Genomic DNA, 25,138 nt, shown 5'->3' on the forward strand with positions numbered 1-25,138 from the left:
AAACAAAAGATAGAGCAGATTTCAAGCTTTCTAAAAATATCCCCACATGAGTTGATTGATAACTCCGTTTGGCCGCTAGAGGGCGTCAAATTTCCTTTACCAACCATAATATCACATATATTATATTGTAAATATTTTTTAGTCAGGTTTCATGTATCTCTTAATCCGGCCGACTTCCTGGCAAAGAAATGGTTAAAATGTTAAATTTTAGGTCTAACTCTGTTAGTTTTTGAGATATCACCAGCGTCTTTTCCGGGAAATTTTAACATAAAATGGCACCGAGACGTCAACTGTAACTTGACAAATAAAAAAGTTGTATTTTTTGACGCTTCCAGGCCGCCATTTTGAAATTTCTGTCAAAATATTGAGTTGCACCTCATTTTAAAGGAAATTTCACGTAGTTTCAAGAAATGACAGACAAAATGGCGTCCCAGGCCTCCATTTTAAATTTTCTGCCAAAATATTGACTTGCACCTCATTTTAAAGGAAATTCTGACGCGATCTCTGACTTGATGGTGACGTAAAAATAGTCATCGGCCCGAGCCGATACGGGCAACATTGCTCTTATGGGATTAAGCAATCCTTTACTGTTTACCGTCCTTGGTATTGAAGGTCGAAGCCCACTAGCATTTTTAAAAAATTTGCCATTATAATAATGATAGCCGATTTTGGTCCTTATTTACATTTGCGTTTTGATGAGTTATGGCCGGTTGCATCAACCTATTTAAGGGTATCTTTTGCATCTCAATAATGCTTTCAGCCAAGTTTAATAATAATGCTCAAGCCAGTTTAGACCACTGTATTTTGAACAAATTTTCTTCTGAACCTAAAACAAAGATTTTACTTACAAAAATTGGATGGACAATGGCATGAAATTAATTGATATACTTATGGAATTTACCGTAACAATTAAGATAGAAGGTAGGCCATTTTAGTTTTTAGGTACATTAATTTATGTTTTGTTTAGTTCATACTATCAGTAGTGCAGATAACTGTACAAACTGTACTAAGTTTGGACAATTTGTAACTCTGTTATTTTGACAGGTGCAGATTGAGTTTTTTAAGTTTCTAAAGCTGTCTTTAGTTTCTAAACCGTCAAATATTGGCGTTTTTCTAGAAATGAAATCAAAGTGAAACAAAACATTGTTTGACAGCTCTTAAACTCAGCTCTTGTGACAGCTGTGAAGGTTTTTTTCATCTAGCCTAGCCTATCATGCAAAACGTAAAACGTCATCCCAATTTACTTTGATTTTCCTTATAGAAGATGGCCTTCTCTCTGTTGCTCCAATAATACTCACCTTGGTTTTCTCAGTGCTAACATCAGTGACTGCAACTTTCTTCCCATTAACGGTGGCATTAATGAGAAATCCGAAATTTTCTTTCGCATTCTTGAACCATTCCCCCACCGTTTCGGAAAAATCCACTTGCACCCATTTCCCTCTCCCATTGGGCTGTGACTCCTTCCAACTGGCCACCTTGACCAAAGCGGGGGGTTCCGTGTGATCCCCAATTTGCTGCACTTTGTAGATTTCGATGATGACGTCCTGTTTGCTCCTCCTGTCCGAACCGCGGATGTAAAAGTTGAGGGTGGCGTTGGCCACGTGGAACTTGGTGATGCTCTCCGTGAACGGAAAGTGCAGGATCTCGTACCCTTTCCATGAATGCCGCATTCGGGGATCTACAACAAAAGTCGAACCTTGAACGAAAAGCGCTCGTTTTCTAAATATGTACGTTAAAACGTAAAGTGGAAGTAAAACACAGGGTTATCTAAACGAGATCAGGAAACGGAGTAAGGACTTCGACTTGCATAAAGTGAAATTTACACATCTGATAAGGCTTTCGCCTCTTTGCAAGTCAATGATGGCGTGACGTTTATGCAATTTTATTACCCCCGGTGTGGTTAAGGGTTGGGCGGTGTTGCCATATTTCATTAAATATTTATAGTAAAGAACACAAATTCCACTGTATCTACTTCTTTGTTTCTTCAATTTAAATCTAAATAAATAAATGAAAATAGTATAAAATTTCAATCTAAAATTTGGTTTCATAAAACTGGTCTAACCTATACAAGTAATTTTTAACAAAGTTGTAAAAATTAGAATATATGAACTACCATTTTAAACTTGGTTTCAAATACAGCTGCAGCAATGAAAAAAAAAATACAAAAGATTCATGTACAGGGTGGGCCAAATTGGATGTATTTAAATGGAAAGTGCTCTTATTAATTGGGAAAAAAAAACTGATGTCAGTGTCTGAAGCTGAATTTTGATACAAAACTTAATGACGAAAACCATTGGTTAACACTGTTTGACAGATGCTTCTCAGAATTTGTACTTTTCTTTAAAACATTATATAAAAATACATTTCTACAGCAGCTTTTTGCATAGAATCCACTAGTGTAAATAGTTTTTTTCTATTAGACACGGTTTTTGAAATACGCACAAAAAAATCGTTAAAAAAAAGTGAAATATCAAGTGTTATATGTCATTAGAATGGTAAATCTTTTCAAAAATAAAATAATATACAGGGTGTTCCATGTGCGTAGCTTTAAAACCGTGTCCAATAGAAACAAACTATGTACAGGGTGATTGGTTGAATTTTGACCACCCCCTTAACTTCTTTAAATTTGACTTTAGCAAAAAATGTTAAATACAAAACTAGTAGATATTTAGGTCTACTTTACTCTTAGATAAACAGTTGTTATACAGGGTGTCCCAAATTTGAGTAACAAACCAAACTTATGTTTTTTTAAATACATTGACCAACTTTTTATCCGATTTTTGAATTCTACGTCAAATTCTAGGACCAATTGATGTAAAATGTCTGTATTGATATTCAACTTTTTCCGCAGCAGCATCGGTTATACTTATTGTATATTTAACAATATTGCCTCGATTATGTGATTAAGGGTTAATTTGATTACTCAAATTTGGGACACCTTGTATAATAACTGTTTATCTAAGAGTAAAGTAGACTTAAATATCTACAACTAAGTTGCTACAAGTAGTTTTTTTACTAAAATGAAAAATAAGGAAGTTAAGGAGGTGGTCAAAATTCAATCAAGAACGCTGCTGCGGAAACAGTTAAATATCGATACAAACATTTTACATCAATTAGGCCTAGAATTTGACGTAGAATTCAAATATTGGATAAAAAGTTGGTCATTGTATTTAAAAAAACATAAGTTTGGTTTGTTACTCAAATTTGGGACACCCTGTATAATAAATGTTTATTTTAAAGTAAGGTAGACCTAAATATCTACTAGTTTTGTGTTTAACGTTTTTTGCTAAAATCAAAATTAAGGTAGTTAAGGGGGTGGTCAAAATTCAACCAATCTACACAGTCAGAGAGAGAGAGAGTCAAAATTCAACAAGTACACTACTGGATTATATGCAAAAAGTTGCTGTAAAAATGTATTTTCAGATATTTCAAATTTTTTCTTTTTAACGATTTTTTTTTGCGCATTAACCAACGTTTTGATTTCATAAATTAAATTGCAACTAATTTTATGCTCATTTCAATCTAATCTACATCAGAAATTTGTATTAAAAACTCACTTTTTACCACTTTTAAAAGTGATTTTTATGGAAAACTGATACAGTGTAACTTTTTAACCAAAATAAAGTCATTAAGGCCCATATCGGCTGGATGTAAAAACATATTGTAACAGTAAATTTCATTTAAATTCCAACTAATTTCATACTAATTTCGACCTAATTTACATTCTAATATTGTACGTAAAATGTTACTATTCACTAATATACAGGGTGTCTAAAAAGTCTGGAATATTGCAAATATCTCGAAAACTGCTGATTTTATTTTTCTCAAAATTTGCGTCTTGTTATAGTAAATAACAGCGCATGACGTGAGGGTGAAATGAGGTTCGCAAGTATACAAGGTCAGTCACAAAGTATACCAACTTTCTTAATTCAAACCTAACACACTGTATATTACTTCAGATTTTAAGAGTACTTATAAAGGCCAATTCAACGATATACGATTTTTATTTTTTTTTTGATTTTTTTTTTTTTTTTTTTTTTGATTTTTTTTTTTTGATTTTTTTTTTGTACCTGCCTATAACAATGATAGGTGTAACAATGACAGCTAACGTTAATATAATGTTAAATTAATTGGCAAATTTTCCTATTACTTAAAATGGTGTTTTTGAGTGAGAAGGATACTTAAGATGTCAGTCTTTTTCTTCTCACTCAAAAACACCATTTTAAGTAATAGGAAAATTTGCCAATTAATTTAACATTATATTGACGTTAGCTGTCATTGTTACACCTATCATTGTTATAGGCAGGTACAAAAAAAAAAAATCAAAAAAAAAAAATCAAAAAAAAAAAAAAAAAAAAAATCAAAAAAAAAATAAAAATCGTATATCGTTGAATTGGCCTTTATAAGTACTCTTAAAATCTGAAGTAATATACAGTGTGTTAGGTTTGAATTAAGAAAGTTGGTATACTTTGTGACTGACCCTGTATACTTGCGAACCTCATTTCACCCTCACGTCATGCGCTGTTATTTACTATAACAAGACGCAAATTTTGAGAAAAATAAAATCAGCAGTTTTCGAGATATTTGCAATATTCCAGACTTTTTAGACACCCTGTATATATATATATATATATACAATCTTTATTCTCCAAAAGAAAAGGCTATCGGCCCTAGTGGCAGTATTTAAAGGGTTTTTAATGAAAAATCGCTGGTTTGAAGCACTTTTATTTAAACCAAAATTAACTAATTTGGTTCACTTGGTTTCTAAGTTATAATAGTGCAGATCGCTTAAATTCCTAACTAGTTTCATGCCAATTTTGAACTAATTTACATCGAACATTAAATTAGAGCATAGCCCAATAAAATTTCCTAAAAGGGTTTACATACTCTACGTAGGTATGCTGCCAGGTATATTTGACAAAAATCGCATTTTTCGATTCAATTTGTTTCTCCTGCAACGCTCATGTCAATTTGTCATTCATCAACTGCTTTTAGTAGTTTCAAATGTCAATTAACCTGTCATACAGGGTGATTCAAATTGATTGTAGGATAATTCAAGAGTGGAAAGTACATAAAAAATAAGCTCCAAAGTGTCATATAAACTGCACTTTAAAAATGAAGCCACTGAAACCATTTTTTAATTTTTAATTTCTAGACGAAAAAAGTTACTCAAATGAAATTTGGCATTCATGTTCACCATTTTGAAGTGGTATTCAGATATTTTTTCAGTTTTTTTTAAAATAGTCTGGACAAATACGGGGGCTGTTCAAAAAGTTTGACAGCTTTAAATTTTTTAAAACTGTAATTTTAGATCGTTCTGATGGGGCACATGCAATAGGCCATACTTTTTTCTAAGAAAAGTTTGTCTTTTCATTTTGCATAGGTTTTCAGATACCGTCAATATTATACGCTAAACCATAATGAAAAAAATTAGTACCCCTGTCCAGATTATTTTAAAGAAATGAAAAAAACGTCAAATGATTACTTCAAAATGATGAACGAGTATGTCAAATTTCATATGAGTTTTATTCAAGTTTTTTTTTTTTTGTACTTTCTACCCTTCAAGTATCCTACAATTCTATTTGGACCACCCTGTATAATAGAAGTAATTTAGTAAAATAATAACTTTAGCTAGTTTCCTATATTGACGTCAATAAACCAAAATGGTTTTTTGAACAAATTCTGTACCGCGTATTTTTTAACCTGATACTGTCGTCGTGCGCATTTTTCCTGTCATGAAAGCGACAAATACGCACCTCTTGCGGCTTTATATGGGAAAAATAAGAAACTAATTTGCATTTAACTATATTGACAAACCGGCAAAAAGCCGATTTCAATACGGCAGTGTAATTGACTGCCGTGTCCGTTCATTCCGCGCAACTACTTAAGAAGGCAATAAATTTGAGTTATTCGCGTTCTTCAAAGGTCAACGCCGAAGTGCAAACGACCTATAAATTGCACTATTTTCAAATGCAACACTGTGGGACCGAGCTGGTGCCTAAATTCGAGCGCATCCGGCTTCGAATCCTTTATTTGCAATTATATAAGTAACGACTTTGTTTGCTTTTTTTTTACTTTCACGTTTCGGCATCAACGTCCTCTGGGTCAATTGACCACTTCCTTGCCAACTCTTTTTCATCATCCCACTATTACTACAGATCACTCATACTCTATAGTACAGTATCATTGAAATTTTTCCCTAAAAACCCATAGACAACATAATATAATTAGGTTACAAAGTGGCCTTGATTTTATTAACATTGAATCACACTATAAAATGTCATATACCAGGTGTCCAAGAGGACCCTGGACATAGGAGATTAACATGGGAAAACGGTTTTGATTTTTTTTGATTGAAAAATCGTATTAATGAAAGTTGTAGTACCTATCACGGACTAGTTTTCTGTATTTTTTTCAGATCTGTAACTTGAGCCCTTTCGTCGTAAAACACGAACAAAAATGCGAAAATTTAAACTTTTTACCTGCACTGTATAAGCGGTTGTCGAGCAACCTGTTTCAACTGAAAAACTTGAGAATTGACTACGAAACTTGAAAACTCACTAGGAAATTTGGAAATTTGGCCATAAACTTGATATAAAATTTACTAGAAAACTTAAAAATTGACTAAGAAACTTGAAAAATGAATAGAAAACTTGGAAATTGACCGGGAAACATAAAAATTAACTGAAAAACTTGAAAATTGATCAGAAAACTTGTAAAATGTCTAGCAAAGTTGGAAATTAGGTAGAAAACTTGAGAATTGACCATAAAACCTTGAAAATGATAGAAAAACTTGAAAATTTGAAAGGAAACTTAAAAATTGACTAGAAAACTTGAAAATTGACTAAAGAACTTGAAATTGACTAGAAAACTTGAAAAATGTCTAGAAAACTTGAAAATTTACTAGAAAACTTGAAAAATGTCTAGAAAACTTGAAAAATTACTAGAAAACTTGAAAATGACTAAAAAACTTAAAAAATGACTAGGAAACTTAAAAATTGACTGAAAAACTAAAAAATTGTGTAGAAAACTTGAAAATTGACTAGAAAATTTGAAAAATGTCTAGAAAACTTGAAAATGGTTGTATCAGCAACAATGACCTGTTTATCCGTTGCTCGACAACCGCTTATACAGTGCAGGCTAAAAGTTTAAATTTTCTCATTTTTGTTCGTGTTTTACGACGAAAGGGATCAAGTTAGAGATCTGTAAAAAATACAGAAAGTTAGTCCGTTGTAGGTACTACAACTTTCATTAATACGATTTTTCAATCAAATCAACCGTACAGGCGCAAAAAAATCAAAACCGTTTTCCCTCATGTTAATCTCCTATGTCCAGGGTGCTCTTGGACACCTGGTATGGCAAAAGTCAAAGTAAAATGGGACCGACGGAGCAATATAAACTGAAATAATTTAAATACGACAAATAATAGAGGAAATGTCATATTCAAAACATTTACTTTGTTACGTCATCCCTTTTTACTTTGACTTTTGACATATATTTGACTTGTGAGTCGGAACTAACTGACTTTTATTAAAATTAGTTGAGAATTTTTATGTAAAATAGATTATTTTTTCTACTCTCCCTGCAGTAAGTATCTACTAAACTTAATAGTAAACTAAAAAAATAGATTTAGAGAAAATGAATATACAATACACCTAGCTTAACAGTTAAAATGAGATACACTCATTTTAAACACCCTGTATTATACAGGATAATTCAAATTCGACACTCACCGTTGGGATCTCAGAAACTATAAGAGATACGAGAAAGTTTAAATTGGGGCAAAGTTGCTCAATTTACAGTTAAAGCAAATACAGTTTTAAAAATTTCGATTTTCCTAGAACATATCCGAAAAAAACTGAAATTTTGATTTTTTGTTCTTTATTTATTTCTAACCTTATTTGAAGAGATAATTCAAAACCGAAAAAACATTTTCATTGCCACTTTTTATCAGCTATACGACGATACGTATTTGATGCCCGACGTTTTGTCTGTCGGCAGTCATCATCAACTTTCTTTTTTGTTATGGACGCCATATTGGATTTTTACACGACCAAATACAGCATTCAGTGATGTATGACTAAAACTTATGATTTCCTTTATAAATGACAAATTAATTCAATAAAAATTAATTTTGTCTTAGCTGGCTATGAATATCGACAAAAATGCCCTAATTTTAAAGTCAATGACAAAATGACGACAGTTACAGCAAAACGGACACCAGATTCATGTTCTCCATGCCAAAATTAGTTAAAATGGCCCCTTGACAAGTCTAAATCCAATATGGCGGCGGTAAGTATAAAAGGCCAAGAAAACCCATCATTTGAATAAAATGTCAATGCATTTTTTCAAAAATGAATTGATTATTTGAAACATTCCGTAGACGTATCATATGATCGTAGGTAGCTAATCACGTGACGTTCAACGTGCACTATTAAGTTGCCCCGTTTGGCCTCTAGAGGACGTCAAATTTGACTACCTTTTTACGGACATTTTGCTAAATCTCTTTTAAACTTTACTATTTATGCCCCTCAAAGAGACGCTTTTTTTTATTAAATATAACATTTTTCCGTGCAACCCACCAGTGAAAACATAAAAAAAAACAGATTTTTTGCAATTTTTTTGTAGTGGGTACCCCATAATTTTTTTGGAAAATGTTTGAATTTTGAAAATCGTCTTCAACTGCCTTTATTAGTTTAGGATAAAAGTAAATATGTGAGGTATAGTGTCATTTGTCAAAATGTCTTTTTGTATGGGTGCCATGTCTTGAAAACTGCCAAAAATGCCACAATTTTAAGGTCGGTGACAAAACGACGGCGGTTACAGCAAAACGGACACCGGATTCGTGTTCTTCGAAAATGTTTTTTCGCTTTTGGGATGTCTTTGCAAATAAATAAAAACAAAAAATCAAAATTTCAGTTTTTTTCGGATAAATCATAATTTTTAAAACGGCATTTGGTTCAGTTTTAAATCGCGCAACTTGTCCCCAATTTAAACTTTTTCGTGTCTCTTACAGTTTCCGAGATCCCAATGGTGAGGATCGAATTTGAATTACCCTGTATATTTTTTTCTTGAATTTGTGATTTTAAAAGGTTTTTATAAATGATAAATTTTTGTGTAAGTCCATAGCAAAAATGATAATCTTAATTACAAAGAAACTTTCTGTTTAAGTATATTATATGCATATTACCAGCAATTGCATTGGTTTACACCCATTAAGAGCCGTAAACAAATAGGCTTCAAAGCCGTTGAGTTTCATGCGAGTGACCCCTATTCGCGCGGTGCAATGCTGAAGAAACAAACAATAAAAGGGACGTTTATTTTGCGATAATAATTTGATTTTATTGAACAACCAGGTTCATGGACGAGTTGAAAGTGGTTGCGTTTACACCGTTTATAATTGTCCCGACGTGGATTCAGAGGAAGGCCGACCGTTTCGTGTATTTTAAAAGTAATCGCATTAACTTGATAACGCTCTTATCCTTGTGTGCTCTCAATTTTTCTTTTAATTTTTGACCAATTAGTGTTATGTAACAAGTTTCAGAACCTTTGACTTCTCCAAACACGTCATAATTTTGATGTAAATTTTTACCGATTAGGCATTGGGTACAAAAGAAGACGGAGCAAACGCGGTCAGCTGTTTTAAGGCTGTACGATGTGAGTAACCGTAATTTCAAGCGTTTAACACTGACACATTACGCTCATGGTACACTTATTGCATCTTGACACTTGGTCGACATTGATGCTCTTCTGTTTTATGGCCTTCGGGTTTCGTATACACATACACAATGTTTGTGCAAACTTTTACGGTCTTTAATGATCAATGGGAATATTGAATGTTTTTCTAAGAGCCCCAACAGTCTTGTTCACACGACACTTTGGAAACGTCAACTACTCTTTGTCTTTCTGATGTGTTGCATGTAATTACTTAGTCAATTACATTTTGTTTGACTTTAGGATTGTAATTTTAAAGAAGAATTTGAATGGGGTAAATATAGAAAATTAAAAATTCTTCATATAGAATAGAAAATAGCCAGAGAGAACCATTGCAAACCTATGCTCTCGACAACGATGGGGCAAAACAAGTATATGTATAACAGCGGACTAGCCGCAATATACAGGGTGGTCCAGTTTTAAATGTCAATAATTCACCAATCCATAGCCAATTAAAAAATAAGTTGACATTCATTATGTCATTTTCCTGAAAACTTCCTAAGGAAAACACAGTCCAATTTCTGTTTAAAAAATCGTTTTTTTTCTCATAACTGTCAGACCATTGGAGCAATATTGATCAAATTTGGAACAAGCACTTTATTACACGTTATTACGGTCAAAGACCCAAAACTAACCCAACCCAACTTAAAAATTGTCTTGGAAACGGAAAATTCACTTAAGAAGTTTAAAAAATATTATTGTAGCCAGTTTTCATAGTTTCCAGACAAACTAAAAGACTTTAGTTTTGAAAATTGAATTGGAAAAGATAAAAATTTCAGAAGCTTAAAAATTGTGTTTGTAACCAGTTTCAAGACTATCTTTACAAAGTTTTTGACTTATCAGGCCTAAAAGCCAGTGTGTCCACTGACCATAATCTTGAAAATGTAATTTCAAGCTTCTTCACTATTAAATTGACTTCTACACTCATAGGTGCAATAAATTATACCTCTAAGAAATTCAGACTTTTTTAGTGCTTTTTAAGACTGAAAAATCGAGTTTAAGACTATTTCCAATAGTCAAGTTTCTTCAGTAATAAAAGTAAAAAATTTTGGTACCAAATGCTACAATAATAGTCTTGAGAACTAATTTTTAGAAATAAAATAGTCCGAAAATTTAATTTACTTCTAGACTTGTTGTCCAGTCCAGAAAATTGAGTTGTACACCAATTAAAGTTTTGAAAATATACTTTTGGACTCTCTTTTGTCCTAGTAAGGTCAGTTCTAGCATTAAAAGTAAACTTTTATACTATTTTTAGTAGTAAAAAATGAGTTTCATGCACAATACAATCTTTGTCTTGATTTCCAGACTTTTTTTAGTTCTTGAATGCCAGTTTCAGACACTCAACCAGGATGGCAGTCTGAGAAAGCGAAACATAAGACCATTCCTAGTAGTAAAAAAGTTTTTAGACACTTTCACAAGGTTTGGATGTTCAGTTTTAAACTATAAAACGATTTTTTAAATTGAAATTTGGAGGACTGTATCTTCCTTAGGAAACCTTTTTCAGAAAAATGACATAATGCAAGTCAATTTATTTTTTGATTAGCTATCAAATGGTGAATTATTGACACTTAAAACTGGACCACCCTGTATGTATAACAGCGGACTAGCCGCAAAATATTACTAGAAAATTGTATTTCTTAGCCCATGCCAGGTGGCTTAACTTTTGACAAACACAAAATGGAAGAGAATATCAGATTATTTCAGAAAACTAAAACTAAATGTAGTTGAGCATTATCAAAACGAGCTAGGATCTCGTACTCTAACTTAAAGTAGCCAAAAGTACAATTTTTGAATGATTGGATCCAAATGGAGCATCAAACCAGGAATACCTCCAAAATATCCGCTAAAGTAACCAAAGTTGAAGGTAAAGTGAGCAAAAATACTCATACTAACTTCATGTTACTTATTTTCGTTAAAGGCGTTTAACTAACGCCCAATTGTTCAACGTTTGAACCTGGTTCAAGCTAGAAACGTCACTTTGACAGTAATGCAATTCATATGAGAAAGTTCAAGTACCAGTCGTAATTCTACTGAACCGGTCTTTGAACTGTGATTGTACCTCTACAACCAGCCTTAAGGACGCATAATAATTAATATTTTATTCAAAAATAGGTATAGGAACAACAATTTGCTATAAAATGTTTAATTTTTTTTAATTGTTTATATGTTTTATTGATATTTATTTATTTATTTTATCGGCATTTCATAGAGCAGTTTACACTATTTTGGAAGTAAAGTTAAAGTTCTCAATAGTTCTGACAGACTGACATATGTTAGTACTGAAATGTGGCGCCATTCTTTTTGGATCTTTGTGACTACGATGAATTTAGTTTAGAAACTTTAGTGAAAGTACCAATCTAAATTGTGAGGTGTAGTCTACCTCGTTTTATCAGAATAAGTTAAAATTAAATCGGCCCTATACCTAAACACTAACTCCAAAATTCCTGTTTTGGTATGAAGATGGTGACATACAGTGGGACTTCTAGTTTTATCTAACTATCGATAGACATTTTTAGGTTGAACATCTTTAAGTTAGGTTAGGTTACTCCAATTTTAATGTAAACAGTTTTGTACCTACTGTAGTTTAGTGATAATTACATCAAATTCAATAATTTTTCACAAATTTGTGTTTATTTTGAAATACGTAATTTTTAAGTATAGGAAGGAAAAACACAACTTTTTATGACTGACTGCCAAAATATTAATTTTCAGTCACTCTGTATCATTTAAAATCAGTTTTTTCTCGTAATAATTGTTTGGAACCGAATATAAATTTTATTTTATGCACTGTTTTCAATAAAAATAGTTATTTACATTACTAGTGTGGTATGAGCATTTTTCTAGTCACGAGTGGGAAGCATTGCTACGACGAGATTGTGGTGATCACACGAGTCCATTAATTTGCCATACCACACAAGTATTGTATAATATTTGATGTACGATTAACACAGAAATTATCAATTTTTAACTCTAACTTTGAGTTACGTAATAAAAGATTTTACAGTCACTAGAGCGATAATGATTGTTTTATTGTACTCCTATGTGCGATAATAGTTATTTATACAGCAAGGGATTTAAACCCCTTGCTGTATAAATATCATTATCATTTTTTTATTCACGAAAAGAACAATTAGGTTTCTTCAGTTATTATTAGGTTTCTGTATCTTCGTTATTGTTCATATTTCGAACAAGCGTCAGAGGAAAAAAAACTTTATTTTTTGAAGCCCTATTCGCAGGTGAAAGGAAAGCACCAACTTTGGAATCACCTTGTATACTAGTGACTGTAAAATCTCTCAATACGTAACTCAAAGGAAGCTATGTAATGGATCATTACCGTGCTAGTAGTAGATAAAAACAATATACAGGGTGATTCAGGTTTTAATAAACAAATTTTAATCATTCTACGTCTAAAAATAATCCCAGTTTGCTCTATAAACTATATCCCGGAATGGCGCCTTTCAGGAAATACAGGGTGTTGAAGTTTTATAAAAAAAAGAAGGTTGCCAATTTTACGAGCAGTCATTTCTTTAGTACAACGTTGCAGAAAATGCATCGAAGTCGAAGGACACCATTTTGAACAATTATTATAATTTTTTTATTAAATGTTTAGTTGTTTGTTGCTTACAATTAGTTTATTGCCTTGATAAGTTCGAATTTCGATTACTGGAAAACGGTGCGTCGGAAGAAACATTTTCAAGAGACGTTTTTCCTTCAAAATTAAACGGGAAATGAATTTTATTTTTATAAAAAGCAATGGCGTACCTTTTTTTTATTAAAAATTATCAGGTGACTTATTAATACGCGGGATATAGTTTATAGAACAAACTGGGATTATTTTTGGACGTAGAATACGTGGTTAAAATTTGTGTATTAAAACGTGAATCACCCTGTATGTAGCAAAATCTCGAAAACGGGAAAAGTACGGTACAAGTTGCCTTGACAAAAAATTACTAGAAGCAAATTGCGATTCTGAATTTATAAGAATCTACAGGGTGTTTTTTTTGAATACAAGCGGCAATGTGGCAATAATAAAACTAAACTGCCCGTCAAAAAGAGTAGGACAGCAAAATGTTTGCTCTTTTTTCGGCGGTTGATTCTTCAAATTAGCGTTAGACCAAGTTTTTCATTTTTTTACTACACCTCAGTCACACCCTGTATACTCAAATCAGTGGCAACTTTCAAAAAGATGAATGGAGCTGAAAAAAAGAGTAAAAATTTTGCTTGTCCCATTCTTTGTGACGAGTAGTCTATTTTAGATCAATACAATGTTACTAATTTTTTTCTTGATTTGCTTCTGCATTTAATGTGTCTGTGTCTTATTAATTTTCAGTTTTAGTAGTAGCAGTCATTGAGGAGTTCATAAAAATCCCTTGAATTGCTTTTTAACACACACTCGAACAACAACATATTTGTGGACAAACTGCAAAAATGATTTCATATAATTACTAGGTTAACAGTTTTAAGATCACCTCTAACAACAAAAGAGCGATAAGCATCAAATGAAAATCAAGCAAACACGCATTTTGTAGTGTATCAGTGGGCCAATTGTATAAGACTTAACCGCCCGCCAAATTGAAGGGCTGTTCTCGAGGGCAAAACCGTGACTTTCCCTTCTTTCCGAAGTGAAAATGACTTTTTTACGATTTTTTTATCGTCGATGATTTGAAAGAGTTTTTTGTTCGTAGCATATGTTAGAAGGACAGAATTAGCTCATGCAACAGCTGTTCTTTCAGTAATTTGGTTAAGATAGGGCGAGGTAATGGAATTGAGGTAGGCACTCTGATCTGCAGGCCTGTATCGAGAGAAATTATTTATGATCGAGTATACGTGTGCGTCAAGTATTTTATGTGCTTAAGTAGTAGTTGGTCTAGGTCAGGTGTACGCTAGGAGTGCATTAGTTAAGTACAGACCTGCCTCATTCATCATAATATAAATTAGTCGCAAGTGTTTAGAACGTTCATACAACGCTTATTCCTGTACTTACAAGATAAGGCTTAGAGAATTTAGTGTCGTTTTTGCCAGTCAATAATGTGTATATATAAATATGTATGCCGAACGGGTGTGTGTGTGTGTGGCAGTTCGGCAGTAAAGTCATCTTAAAGTTTAATAGTTTCGTTCCCTGTACAGCGCGAATTAAATATACACTTTGGGAGGTCCACGCCGGCTTTCGCAAGGAAATATCTCGAGATTCAACGAGAATAATTGCTTTTTTCTGTCGATTCGATAGGCAATTTATCGATCGCAATAAAGAGCTTCGACTGTATGTTTAAGGGGGTTTTTGTTGATCGGTGGCCGGCTACTTTCGATTATCCTTTTGTATGTCATCACGACCACCAGAAAAAGTTAGATTTATGTGGTTGTCGAAACAACTGCGAATGACCCAATCGCAGCCTCGAGGATCGCGAAAACTGTAAAGTCAGATCCGCGTTTCTTCAACTTTACCTCCCGAACACCCACAACCCCCGGTCTATTACGTACTCCTTTATGCGTGTAATATTCGAATTGACTTGTCCTTGACTCAATTTTCATTCAGTAATACGTTTAGTGTTGAATGTTGCATATGAAAACTTGGTTTGTTACTAAGGGAGAAATTGACTTACTGGGATATAATAGAATATTCTATATTAAGAGCGGAAAGTACATATTTGCCGCTTGCACATGAAAATCATGTAAAAGCAGCAAAAGTACTTTCGGCTCGAAATATAAACGATATTTTTTCGACGACTACTGTGGGGTGGAGTAGAAGGACAACTCACATCTTCGTAGCTCGAACTCATTGTCACCGTAGCTCGAATCACTTTGACGGAATGACTTTATTTCAAACAGGTATGTCAAGCGTTGTTATGGAAACGCCGAAAAAGTTGGTGAGTAGATTGTTAGTAGAAAGCGAAAACGCTCTAGAGCAGAAAATGATTCACTTTCTGCTTTGAAATGGAAGCGTACATGAGGTACTTTCAAAGTCAGTCGTCGAAAAATTCATTTTACAATGAGCAAATTTTTTATTGGGCAAAACATAATAGAACACTAACTCAACTCCTGCGTGATACAGGATCGCGAAAAAGTTTGCAATTATCCAGTTTTGTCGAAAAAAGCTCCCCAAATTAGGTATCTTGGGTACCTTGAAGTCACTCATTTACAGTTAAGACCCTGCTTAGTGTGCATCACCCTATACACCGTCACGTGATGCGTTTCAATAAAAATCATCGTTAGGTAAAAAAGACAAATTAACACATTTTTTGTTATTCACTGATAAGAAGAGATATTATGACGACTGAGAGATATTTACTGACAAAGAAGAGATATTAGATATACAGTGTGTCTCAAATTGGTTTTACATGTCTTACATTATACATCTTCTCGGTGTATATGATAGATTTTTTCTAATTACGTCATCGAGTTCTACGTAAAAAAGTGCCTTAACAATGTCTGAGTTTCAAAACTTTCTTTGGCTTTGTTAAAGCGCTGTAAGTAATTGTTTAAAATGCAGCCAATTTTCCGGAAAACGGAGAAAGATAATTGAATTTGGAAACCGAAAATAGGTTTCACTTAAAATTCTGTAAAACTTTCCCCTTTTAACCGACTCTGTAGCTCTGTTACTTTGTGCCTTAATATTTCACCAAAATCTCATAATAACGAAGTTACAGGGACTTGTCCAAAAAGTCAAAATTTGAACTCAACTTGAAAAAAGGCCCCGGCAACGCCTTTTTGATTTCTTAATGGTTTTGGCAGTTTCCATATAAAAACAAGCAAATTAGGCCACCCTGTACACTTACACACTATTATCCTATGACAACTGTCAAATTACTGATCTGATTGATATCAAGACGTTTTAGAATTCCGATATTGTCCTTTAATAGTTATTTATGTATTAAGCGCAAAAAGTATGCCTTTAATGCGCTGAGAATGAATCATTCGAGCTAAAACTATACACAATTGAATACTGACATCAAACTGTTGACACTGACATTTCCAATAATGGCATGGATTGTGGCGGTTGCTCTGGACAGCAAGCGAAAAAAAATTTATCGCTCGCTACCCTTCGCAACGCGCGATAAAGTAAACTCCTCAGTAAGGGTTAATTTTCGTTGAGATTTGGAAGCGAAATGCATCATTATTGAATGTTTGTAGAAAAATGTGTTTTAATTGAAAACATTCTTGTTCTTTTGACAAATTTGACAAAAAAAACACTCCAGGAAACGTGATTTGAACAATCTATCCACCGTGTTTGCTTTGGGGCATACCTTGTCAAATGACGTCATTCTGGAAAATGGAAAAAGTTGATTTCCTCACACTCAAATTAGTGCGGGAAAATGCACTTTACCACACGCGGACAAAAAAAACAAATTACAGTTTGTAAATTGGTAGAAATTTACACCTTCTGTTTTGATTTTTACGTCGTTTGAGTAACCTTTTTTAACTTTTCAGTCGTTTTTTGCCTGGTTCTGCCTCTCTAACAAAGTTTACCAAAAAGTGGCCAAAACCACACGTTTTAATGAATAACTTGTCTCAACAAACATATAGAACATATCAAGCAGGTTAATCACGTGACAACTGTCAAACTCAACTGTAATAAATGACATTGACGTATATTACAGATAAGATTGCGGTTAGGAATGGGGTCGTGAAATGATATCATTTGTTAACAGCTAATTCAATTTCTTTTTCAGAGTCACATGACTAATTTAATTTGAATTTTGATAGTTTAAATTTGCCGTTCCGCAACATTTTTAAGTTCCAAACTACATTATTTGGGTCGTCACGTGATTGCTGTCATGTTGTTATGCTGTCATTTTTTTCCAATTTCTACTTTGACAACAATTCGACCGAGAATTCGACGTCCCAGACAATTTTCGTTCAAAACAATTTATTAGGGTGACGTAACTGGTTTCGTTCATTTGAACTTTGACAGTTTGAAATTTAATTTTTTCAGAAAATTTTCAATTTCAAAACTGTATTCATTAGGGTCACGTGACGGTTTTAACTATTTTTAAACGAGTTTTTTCGATTTGTACTTTAACAGATAAAATTTGACGGCTGAGATAAATTTCAACGTCAAAACTGCATTATTTACGGACAGGTGACTGTTTTAAGGATTTTTAAACACAATTTGACAGTTTGACAGAGAAACTATATGACATACCCTAACACTTTCAATAATTGACCCCCTGGCGTCAATGGGCCTATCCCACATATCATACATTTTTGTTTTAATGACTGGAATGAAAGAATAGGATCAAAAAACTAATTTTTCATATTCTTGAAGAAAAAATTATGGTCGTAAATGTTCCTACATTAGTTTGAATTTGTCCATTAAATTTAAAAGATCTGTTTTGGCGCGCATGTGACGTACGTAATTCTGGGCGATTTTATTGGCTATTGCACGCCAACTGTTTCACTTCTTGTCGCTGATTGGTTGATAGTGTAGTACGTCACCGGCGGCGGGCGTTTGAAACATGAGATTAATGTAGTTTTTATCATCATTTTTTTTCTATTTAGACTTAATATTTTTGAAAACAAAAAAATACGGGTATAATATTTTCAATCCGTCTTTGTAGTTATGAAATAAAAAAAAATTGTGGGACAGGCCCATTATCCTCAGTCCGTGCCCATTCATACATAATTTTCCCCGGTTTGTTTCGATTCAATATGGAAGACAACCATACATAGCAGTACCTACTTTTTTTTGTCACAAGGCTGATTTTACTCCATTCTGTTATATAATGCGGTAATTAGACCAAATTAAAATTTTAAAGAACCGCACTAATTTGATCGCTACTTTTAACTTTACACGCGTTCAAGCTAGGCGTACGTGATAGTTTGATGGTACTTTTGGACTAATGAGAAGAGCGCGTGCAGTACCTATATCTAAAAAAGTTGACAAAATAAGGAAAATTTGTTTGACCAAAGTGGCCTTGACTGCTCTTGACCCAAACACTAACCTTTCCTGCTAAGTGAGAACGCTAATTAGCGTGTTCATTATGTAGCCATTGCAGATTGCAGTGCAAACTGTATAGTCACAGTGGTTTTTCAAAATCAGTTAAGTAATTAGCTGTTGAAAAAAAGAATCGAAATTGCAGGTCAGAAAGCGATTATCAATTTTCTAATTGTATATTATTTGCAGACAATCAGTGGCGTAGAAGCTTTTGTGCTCTTTTATCACACTCTAGCACAATAAACGGCAATTTGTATTGAAAAACCGCTGTTAATAACTCGTCAGTCAGAAGATTAAAAAATCTCGATTTGTCCGATGATTGCGGAAAGTGAAAGTGTAAAAGCAAAAGTCAGTACGACCATGGGCGACTCCAAAAATAAAGCGTTACAATCAGACGAACTGCTAGACACCTATCATTGATGAATTGATTTGGCCTAGACTTTCGAGCCGGCTTAGTAATAGGTAATTGGACATTTTCCTATTGTTGGCACCTGCTATTACAACTGCCGGGTGTTTGCTACCTTTTTAAAACAGCTGATTCGGTTACCAAACCTCCAGATTATAAAATTTTGATAAAAACGCTCTAGGGTCATCAATGCAACATTTTTAACTGGCAGTTTACCTATATTATGTATAACACACGTATCTTTTAAATGCTTCTCGTATATCAAAACGGTCTTGAACTTTATTCACATTTTTATCCAATGTATACGCTTGTCCCCAGAAACGTAAACGGTATTGCAAAATCCAACTTTGATTTTTAATGATGACGCTGGCACACTTTGTATACAGAAAATGTCATTATATCACCACATTAAGTTTTTACATGGGTAAAACTGATTGTCGGTCAGTTAGTAGATTGTGATTGGTAAGTCAGTTGGTAGTTGATGATTGGTAAAAAAAAAGCTGCTTCACGTGACCAATCACAAACTAACCGTCAGTTAGTTGGTAGATTATGATTGGTAAGTCAGTTGGTGTGTATCTATGTATAATAACGCTTCCATTCATGTAAAAATAGATGATAAGTTAAAAACCGACAGAATTCCAATCAAAAGAGGAGTAAAGCAAGGAGACACCATCTCACCAAAACTTTTTACCCTTGCCCTGGAGCATGTCTTCAAAAAGCTTGACTGGCAAGAGAATGGGATTAATATCGATGGAGTGCGTCTAAACCATTTACGATTTGCCGACGATATTATGGTCGTTGAAGAGCTGAAAACATGCTTCGGGAGCTTCATCGAGCATCGCTGCAAATTGGACTTGAAATGAACTTGAACAAAACAAAAATCATGAGTACAGAAGACATACAAGTGACCGTTAACGACTAACCCCTGAAGGTTGTCTCGGAATATGTTTACTAAGGCCACAAAATTCAACTTGGCAAAGAAAATCAATCTTCTGAAATCACAAGAAAAATCGGCCTCTCCTGGGCAGCCTTTAGCAGACTAGGATTACCTTCCTTATCCTTAAATCTAGTGAATTTTCTATAAATTTGATAAGGAGAGTGTTTGATGCCTGCGTGATGCCGGTTCTCACATATCAACTAGAGACAATGGCAATTACCCGCAAATTTGCCAATAAACTGCAAACCACCCAACGAGTGAGAGGGCTATGATAGGAATCACTCTAAGGGATAGAATCCGCAACGAGGAAATTCGTAGAAGAACTAAAGTGACAGATGTTCTAAGGCTTGTAACTAAAACAACTGAAATGGAGATGGGCTGGTCATGTGGCAGAGATACTAGTTTGGCGCCCAAAAGAGACCAAACGGAACATTGGTAGGCCCCAGAGACGATATCCAGAATGTTGCAGGAAGGAATTGGACCCGGCCTGCTAGAAATAGAAAACAGTGGAGGGATTTGGAAGAGGTCTACATCCAGGAGTGGATAAATACGGGCTGAGAAGAAGTCAGTTGGTGGTTTGTGTGAATTTTCTGTCTCTGATATAGAGAATTGATGCGTGGTCACGTGACTGTTGGGCATGACATTTACAAGACTTTTAGCTTAAATTTTACTTGAAAACCTTTTTTCAAGCTTATAAATTGGCTTTCTAAGGTCATGTGACTGTTCTGCATAACTTTTAAGCCTGTCAGAGTTTTTTCAAACTTTCAATTGGATTACCGCGGTAACGTGATTGTTTTGCATGACATTTTCTTTCTTTAATTTTGGTTAAAAAGCATTGTTTATCCTTACAATTGTGGTTATAAAATCATGTAACTGTTCTGCATGGTATTTTTAACAATTATATCTTAAATTTGGATCAAAAACCATTTTAATCCAAAATGTTCTGTTTGGTATTTTCATGGTTTTTAGTACAGGAACAGCGTTTTCTCAAGTTTGCAAATTGGCTTTCTAAGGTCACGTGACTGATTTGATTCCATTTTACATTCATCTGCCAGAGGCTTGTAAAGCTTGCTGTTGGTCTACAGAAGCCTACGTGACTGTTCTGTATGATAATTTCATGGTTTTTAGATGAAATTTAGGTTAAAAAGCGTTTTCCAAGTTTGTAATAGTCCTTCTAAGGTCAAGTTTCGTTTACATTTCTAGCAACCTGTCAGACCTGTCAGAGTCTACAGAGGTCACGTGACTGGTGTGCATATTCTATGTGGCGATTTTAAGATTTTTAGTTTGAATTTGGGTTGAGAAGCGTTTTTCAAGTTTGAAATTGGTTTTCTAGGGTTTGTGATTGGTCAAAAAAAGCAGCAAAGCAATCAAACAAAAAACAACAAAACAGTTTAAGCCAAAAAGAACACATAACCCTTCAGAAAAACATCACCCTAATAAACCTGAGTACATTTGACACACTGAACCCTGTGAGAGCCTTTAAAAATCCAGGTAAATATCTGAAAAACTGTAAAAATTGAAACTAAATTTCAACGCGTTTTTAAGTATCTCAAAAACCAAGTTTTTGCTTATGATAGAAACACCCTATATTTTTTTGCTAAATTTAGTAGAAAACGTGCAAAAGTCAAATAGTAAATGAGAGAACAATACTGAGTTTTTGTCATATTTGCCCACAATTATAAGCGGTATTTGATATACAAATTTCGGCCTAAAAAAGACTCAACCTTGTAATTTTTTAAATTTTTACAAAACATGTCAAAACCACTTTGACGCAGTATAAAGAATGATCTAAAATTAGTTTGCAATATTTTAACACCTTGTTCCATGTCCAAAAATATGACACAATTTTCAAACAAACATAATGCCTCTTTCTCAATAAACGTAAACATAAAGTTTCAGTTAATGTTTTTCAACGTTTTGTATAAGTTATGATTAATTGGATTCCCTCAGGAAAAGCAGCATTTAATTGGGAACAATGTAGGCATGTATCATTAAAGTTTTCTTATTCGTTTACGTGTATCTTTCATATTATGTTTACGTTTATCGTGAAAAAGGTATAAGTTCGAAAACATTCCTTCACCACAGGAAATTCAAGTTTTAATTCAACCTTTTCCTATACTGACTAATTTTTCAGATTTAGTAGTAAGTATTTAAAAAAAATGAATATTTATGTTGAAAAGTAGAAATAACTATTATTAAAATTGATGAATATGAAGAAATATTCAAAAAAATATCTAGAAATTTGTGTTGTTACTAAGTAGTACTTTTAATACAAAGGGTTCCTTGAATTACTTTTTGTAATAAATAAATTCGTAAAAATTACACTATTTTTCTGGATCGGCTCAACTAGATCAGCAATCAAGTTAATTTGGTTTCTGGTAATACAATAATTTAGGTTTTGCTGTGTAACTGATACCTCTAAAAATAATAAATAAAAAAAATTATCTCATCTCTTTCTAGTCATTCTCTGTTGAATCAACTAAGTAGACAAAACAATTTGCCAAAAAATCTATGAGTAACCACTTATAAAAGTTATGTAAAGTATTACAGCAAAAAAGCAGTATCAATAAATTCGGTTATGCGGCTAATCGGACATTCTAAAGCATCTCAAAGTAATCAGTTAGTATAGTAATTACTTAGTAAAAAAAAATGAAAATCTTTCATTAATTTCTTTTTTGATTCATCAGCGTATCGTATCTAGGTGAAAACTCGATAAACAAAATTTGCCAAAAAAAACTCATTACTAGTCACTAATTAATTGTGTTAATTATTCCGTAAAAATCATTATTTTGCAAAAAAAACAATTAAAATTGTTCGTTTTTCCATTATTTCGAATCGACTTGGTCAGCAATAAATCGCGTTTCCTGCATTTTGCAATAATTACCAACTATTTGACTATTTGTGAAATAATTCCAAAACTACAGATTAATGAACTCTAAACCCAAAATAAACACTAGAAAGTGAAATACTCACAATTTTCGGCCCACGTAAGCACCTTCTGAGTCCTTACGTGATAATCATCATCTTCTTCGGTAAAACTTTCTCCCGTTTTGTAGGGTTGATCGCTTTGGTAGCCGCGCTCTTCCTCCACTTGAGCGAGATAATGAGCAGGGACTTGGGGGAGTATCTTCCCCGTGATGTTTGGAGGTCGACTCAGTCCCATTCTTTTCAGGATCTCATCCTTGATCATCGCCAGATTCATGTTTTTCAGCGCTTCTCTGTCTTTGCAGAGGCTGCATCCCCTTGTAGGGGGCGAGGGGGGCATTGAAGGGTAATCTTCTGACATGGGTTCTTCCAATGTTTGGTAGCTCTTCTTTTGGACTTGATTGAACTCGGAAGGTTTAGCTCCTTCTATCGTGAAGGGCAACGCGGAGATGATGAGGAAGAACTTTAACATTTTTTTTGTGGTAATTTCTCCAGTGAGTCGTTTGTCGTTTCCCAACATAGTTGTGGTGTTTCTTGGAGTGAGTTTTTGAGGGCTGGGCACAATTTCGCGTTTTTTTTTCTCAAAAAAAATTTCAGTCACTTAAAAACGAAGGGCCTGGGCATTCTCACTTAATTACTGGCACCTGGAATTTTAGTCCGGACGCACAAGGAACGCGATTTGAGTCGGGATGCAAATTTCGGAAAAATCTTTCGAAAGTAGCGCGCCACCAGCTCGTCTATGTTCGTGGTGTTCACGATTTGAGTGTGTATTAGCGAGCATACTGAAAAATGTAAGCTAAAGTGACCCTATATATGTGTGTAAAGAGCTCGCACGCTATTGGGCTAGTCGTATCGCGGCGACAAAGCCGCAGCCTGCGCGCTATTTTGAGGTTTTTTGGCTGAATTTTTCATTTCTACTCTCTTCTGCAAGTACCACTAGTAATTATAGGAGTCAAGTCAGAGATTGCACAACAAAAATCACATAAAGATTACACATAAACAAAATATAATAATTATTTAAATCTAGCACGAAAATGAGCTGAAAAGTGTGTGCATTAATTTTTTTGTTTACACACTACATATTTAAAAAATTACGAAATTGTATGTGTAAAAACTAAAAAATAAAATATTAATGTTGTTATATTTACCAATATGTCCAATAAATCAACTTTTTCTATGGCATATTTAAATTATTTCACGTTACTCAGGGTAGTTTTTTTGCTGTTTTTTGGGTAAATATCTCCAAAATTATGAGAGGCCAAAAAGCAGAGAGAAAGCAGAATAAGAACAAAATAATCCCTAATGAGTTATTCCTTCCAAGACTGATCCATTTTAAGCAAATGTTTCTATAAACATATGTAATGCTTTGTTGCAGTGATACAGGGTTTCACAATTGATTTGTTTCAGTTAAGCTTTTCCAGCTTTTCAGATATTCATCAGTTTAAATTTGGAAAACGATTAACATGTAATAATAGAGTTTTTCTTTTTCAGAAAGTAACAGTAAAAAATCACTACCACTAAATAACGAAGTAGATGCTAAAAGATTTATATTGTAAGCTCAATAATATGATTACAGACTTTTGCAGTTTTTGAAAGGGGTAAAGTGATTATTTCAAAGTCCACAGTGTGCTAATTAGCTTTGATATATTAAGAACGAAAAGATTGTAAAAAAATGATTTTTAATTCTGAAAAAAAATATTTTAATTAGATGTCAGGTATGCATTGTAAATTTTTGTCATTTATACAGGATGGACCAAAGTAGAATTATGGCAACTTTCATTTATTACTTACTTAACCAAAAATTAATTCAAATCAATTAGCTAACTAATAAACACCCACTGCGAAGTCATTTTGATTTTATCAAAAATCAGTTAAACAAAAAATAAAGCCCGTCCCTGTTGAATTCTACCAATCAAAAAAACCAAACAATTCGCGGTGGTAGACGTCACGGTGCCCAAAAATTGCATCAAATTACAGTAACAAAATTTCCTAATTCAATTTTTGAACAGACTTTGGATGATTTCACGGTCGCCTTCCAAACCACAACAAAGACACACGTCCAAATTGTGTCGAGTAATTCAAACAGTATACCAAAGGGAAAAACACTCTTTTTTTCGCGTTACATAACCCGAACAAGTACAGTGCAAATACGGATTTGATCTTTCTAGGAACCATCGCGATCAAAATTAAAAAATCAAATTTAATTTTAATGTTGGGTTCTGGG

The 25,138-nt window shown here is 33.5% G+C and overlaps 1 protein-coding gene across 1 annotated transcript in view; it reads right to left on the bottom strand.

The window, feature by feature from the left end:
• The window catches only part of myo (growth/differentiation factor myoglianin), a 28,507-nt gene extending 4,783 nt beyond the window's left edge, over window positions 1–23,724 (bottom strand). The window contains exons 1-2 of the mRNA XM_081975391.1: window positions 22,963–23,724; window positions 1,299–1,678 (exon numbers count right to left, since the gene is read on the bottom strand). Of these exons, the coding sequence (XP_081831517.1) occupies window positions 1,299–1,678; window positions 22,963–23,434 (852 nt within the window). The 5' untranslated portion in view covers window positions 23,435–23,724. The remainder of the gene's footprint in view (window positions 1–1,298; window positions 1,679–22,962) is intronic.
• Window positions 23,725–25,138: the final 1,414 nt, after the last annotated feature.

The sequence above is a fragment of the Ips typographus genome, linkage group LG3 (genome assembly GCF_016097725.1).
Source record: "Ips typographus isolate SLU linkage group LG3, UJ_Ityp_2.0, whole genome shotgun sequence".
In the NCBI taxonomy this organism is placed as follows: domain Eukaryota; kingdom Metazoa; phylum Arthropoda; class Insecta; order Coleoptera; family Curculionidae; genus Ips; species Ips typographus.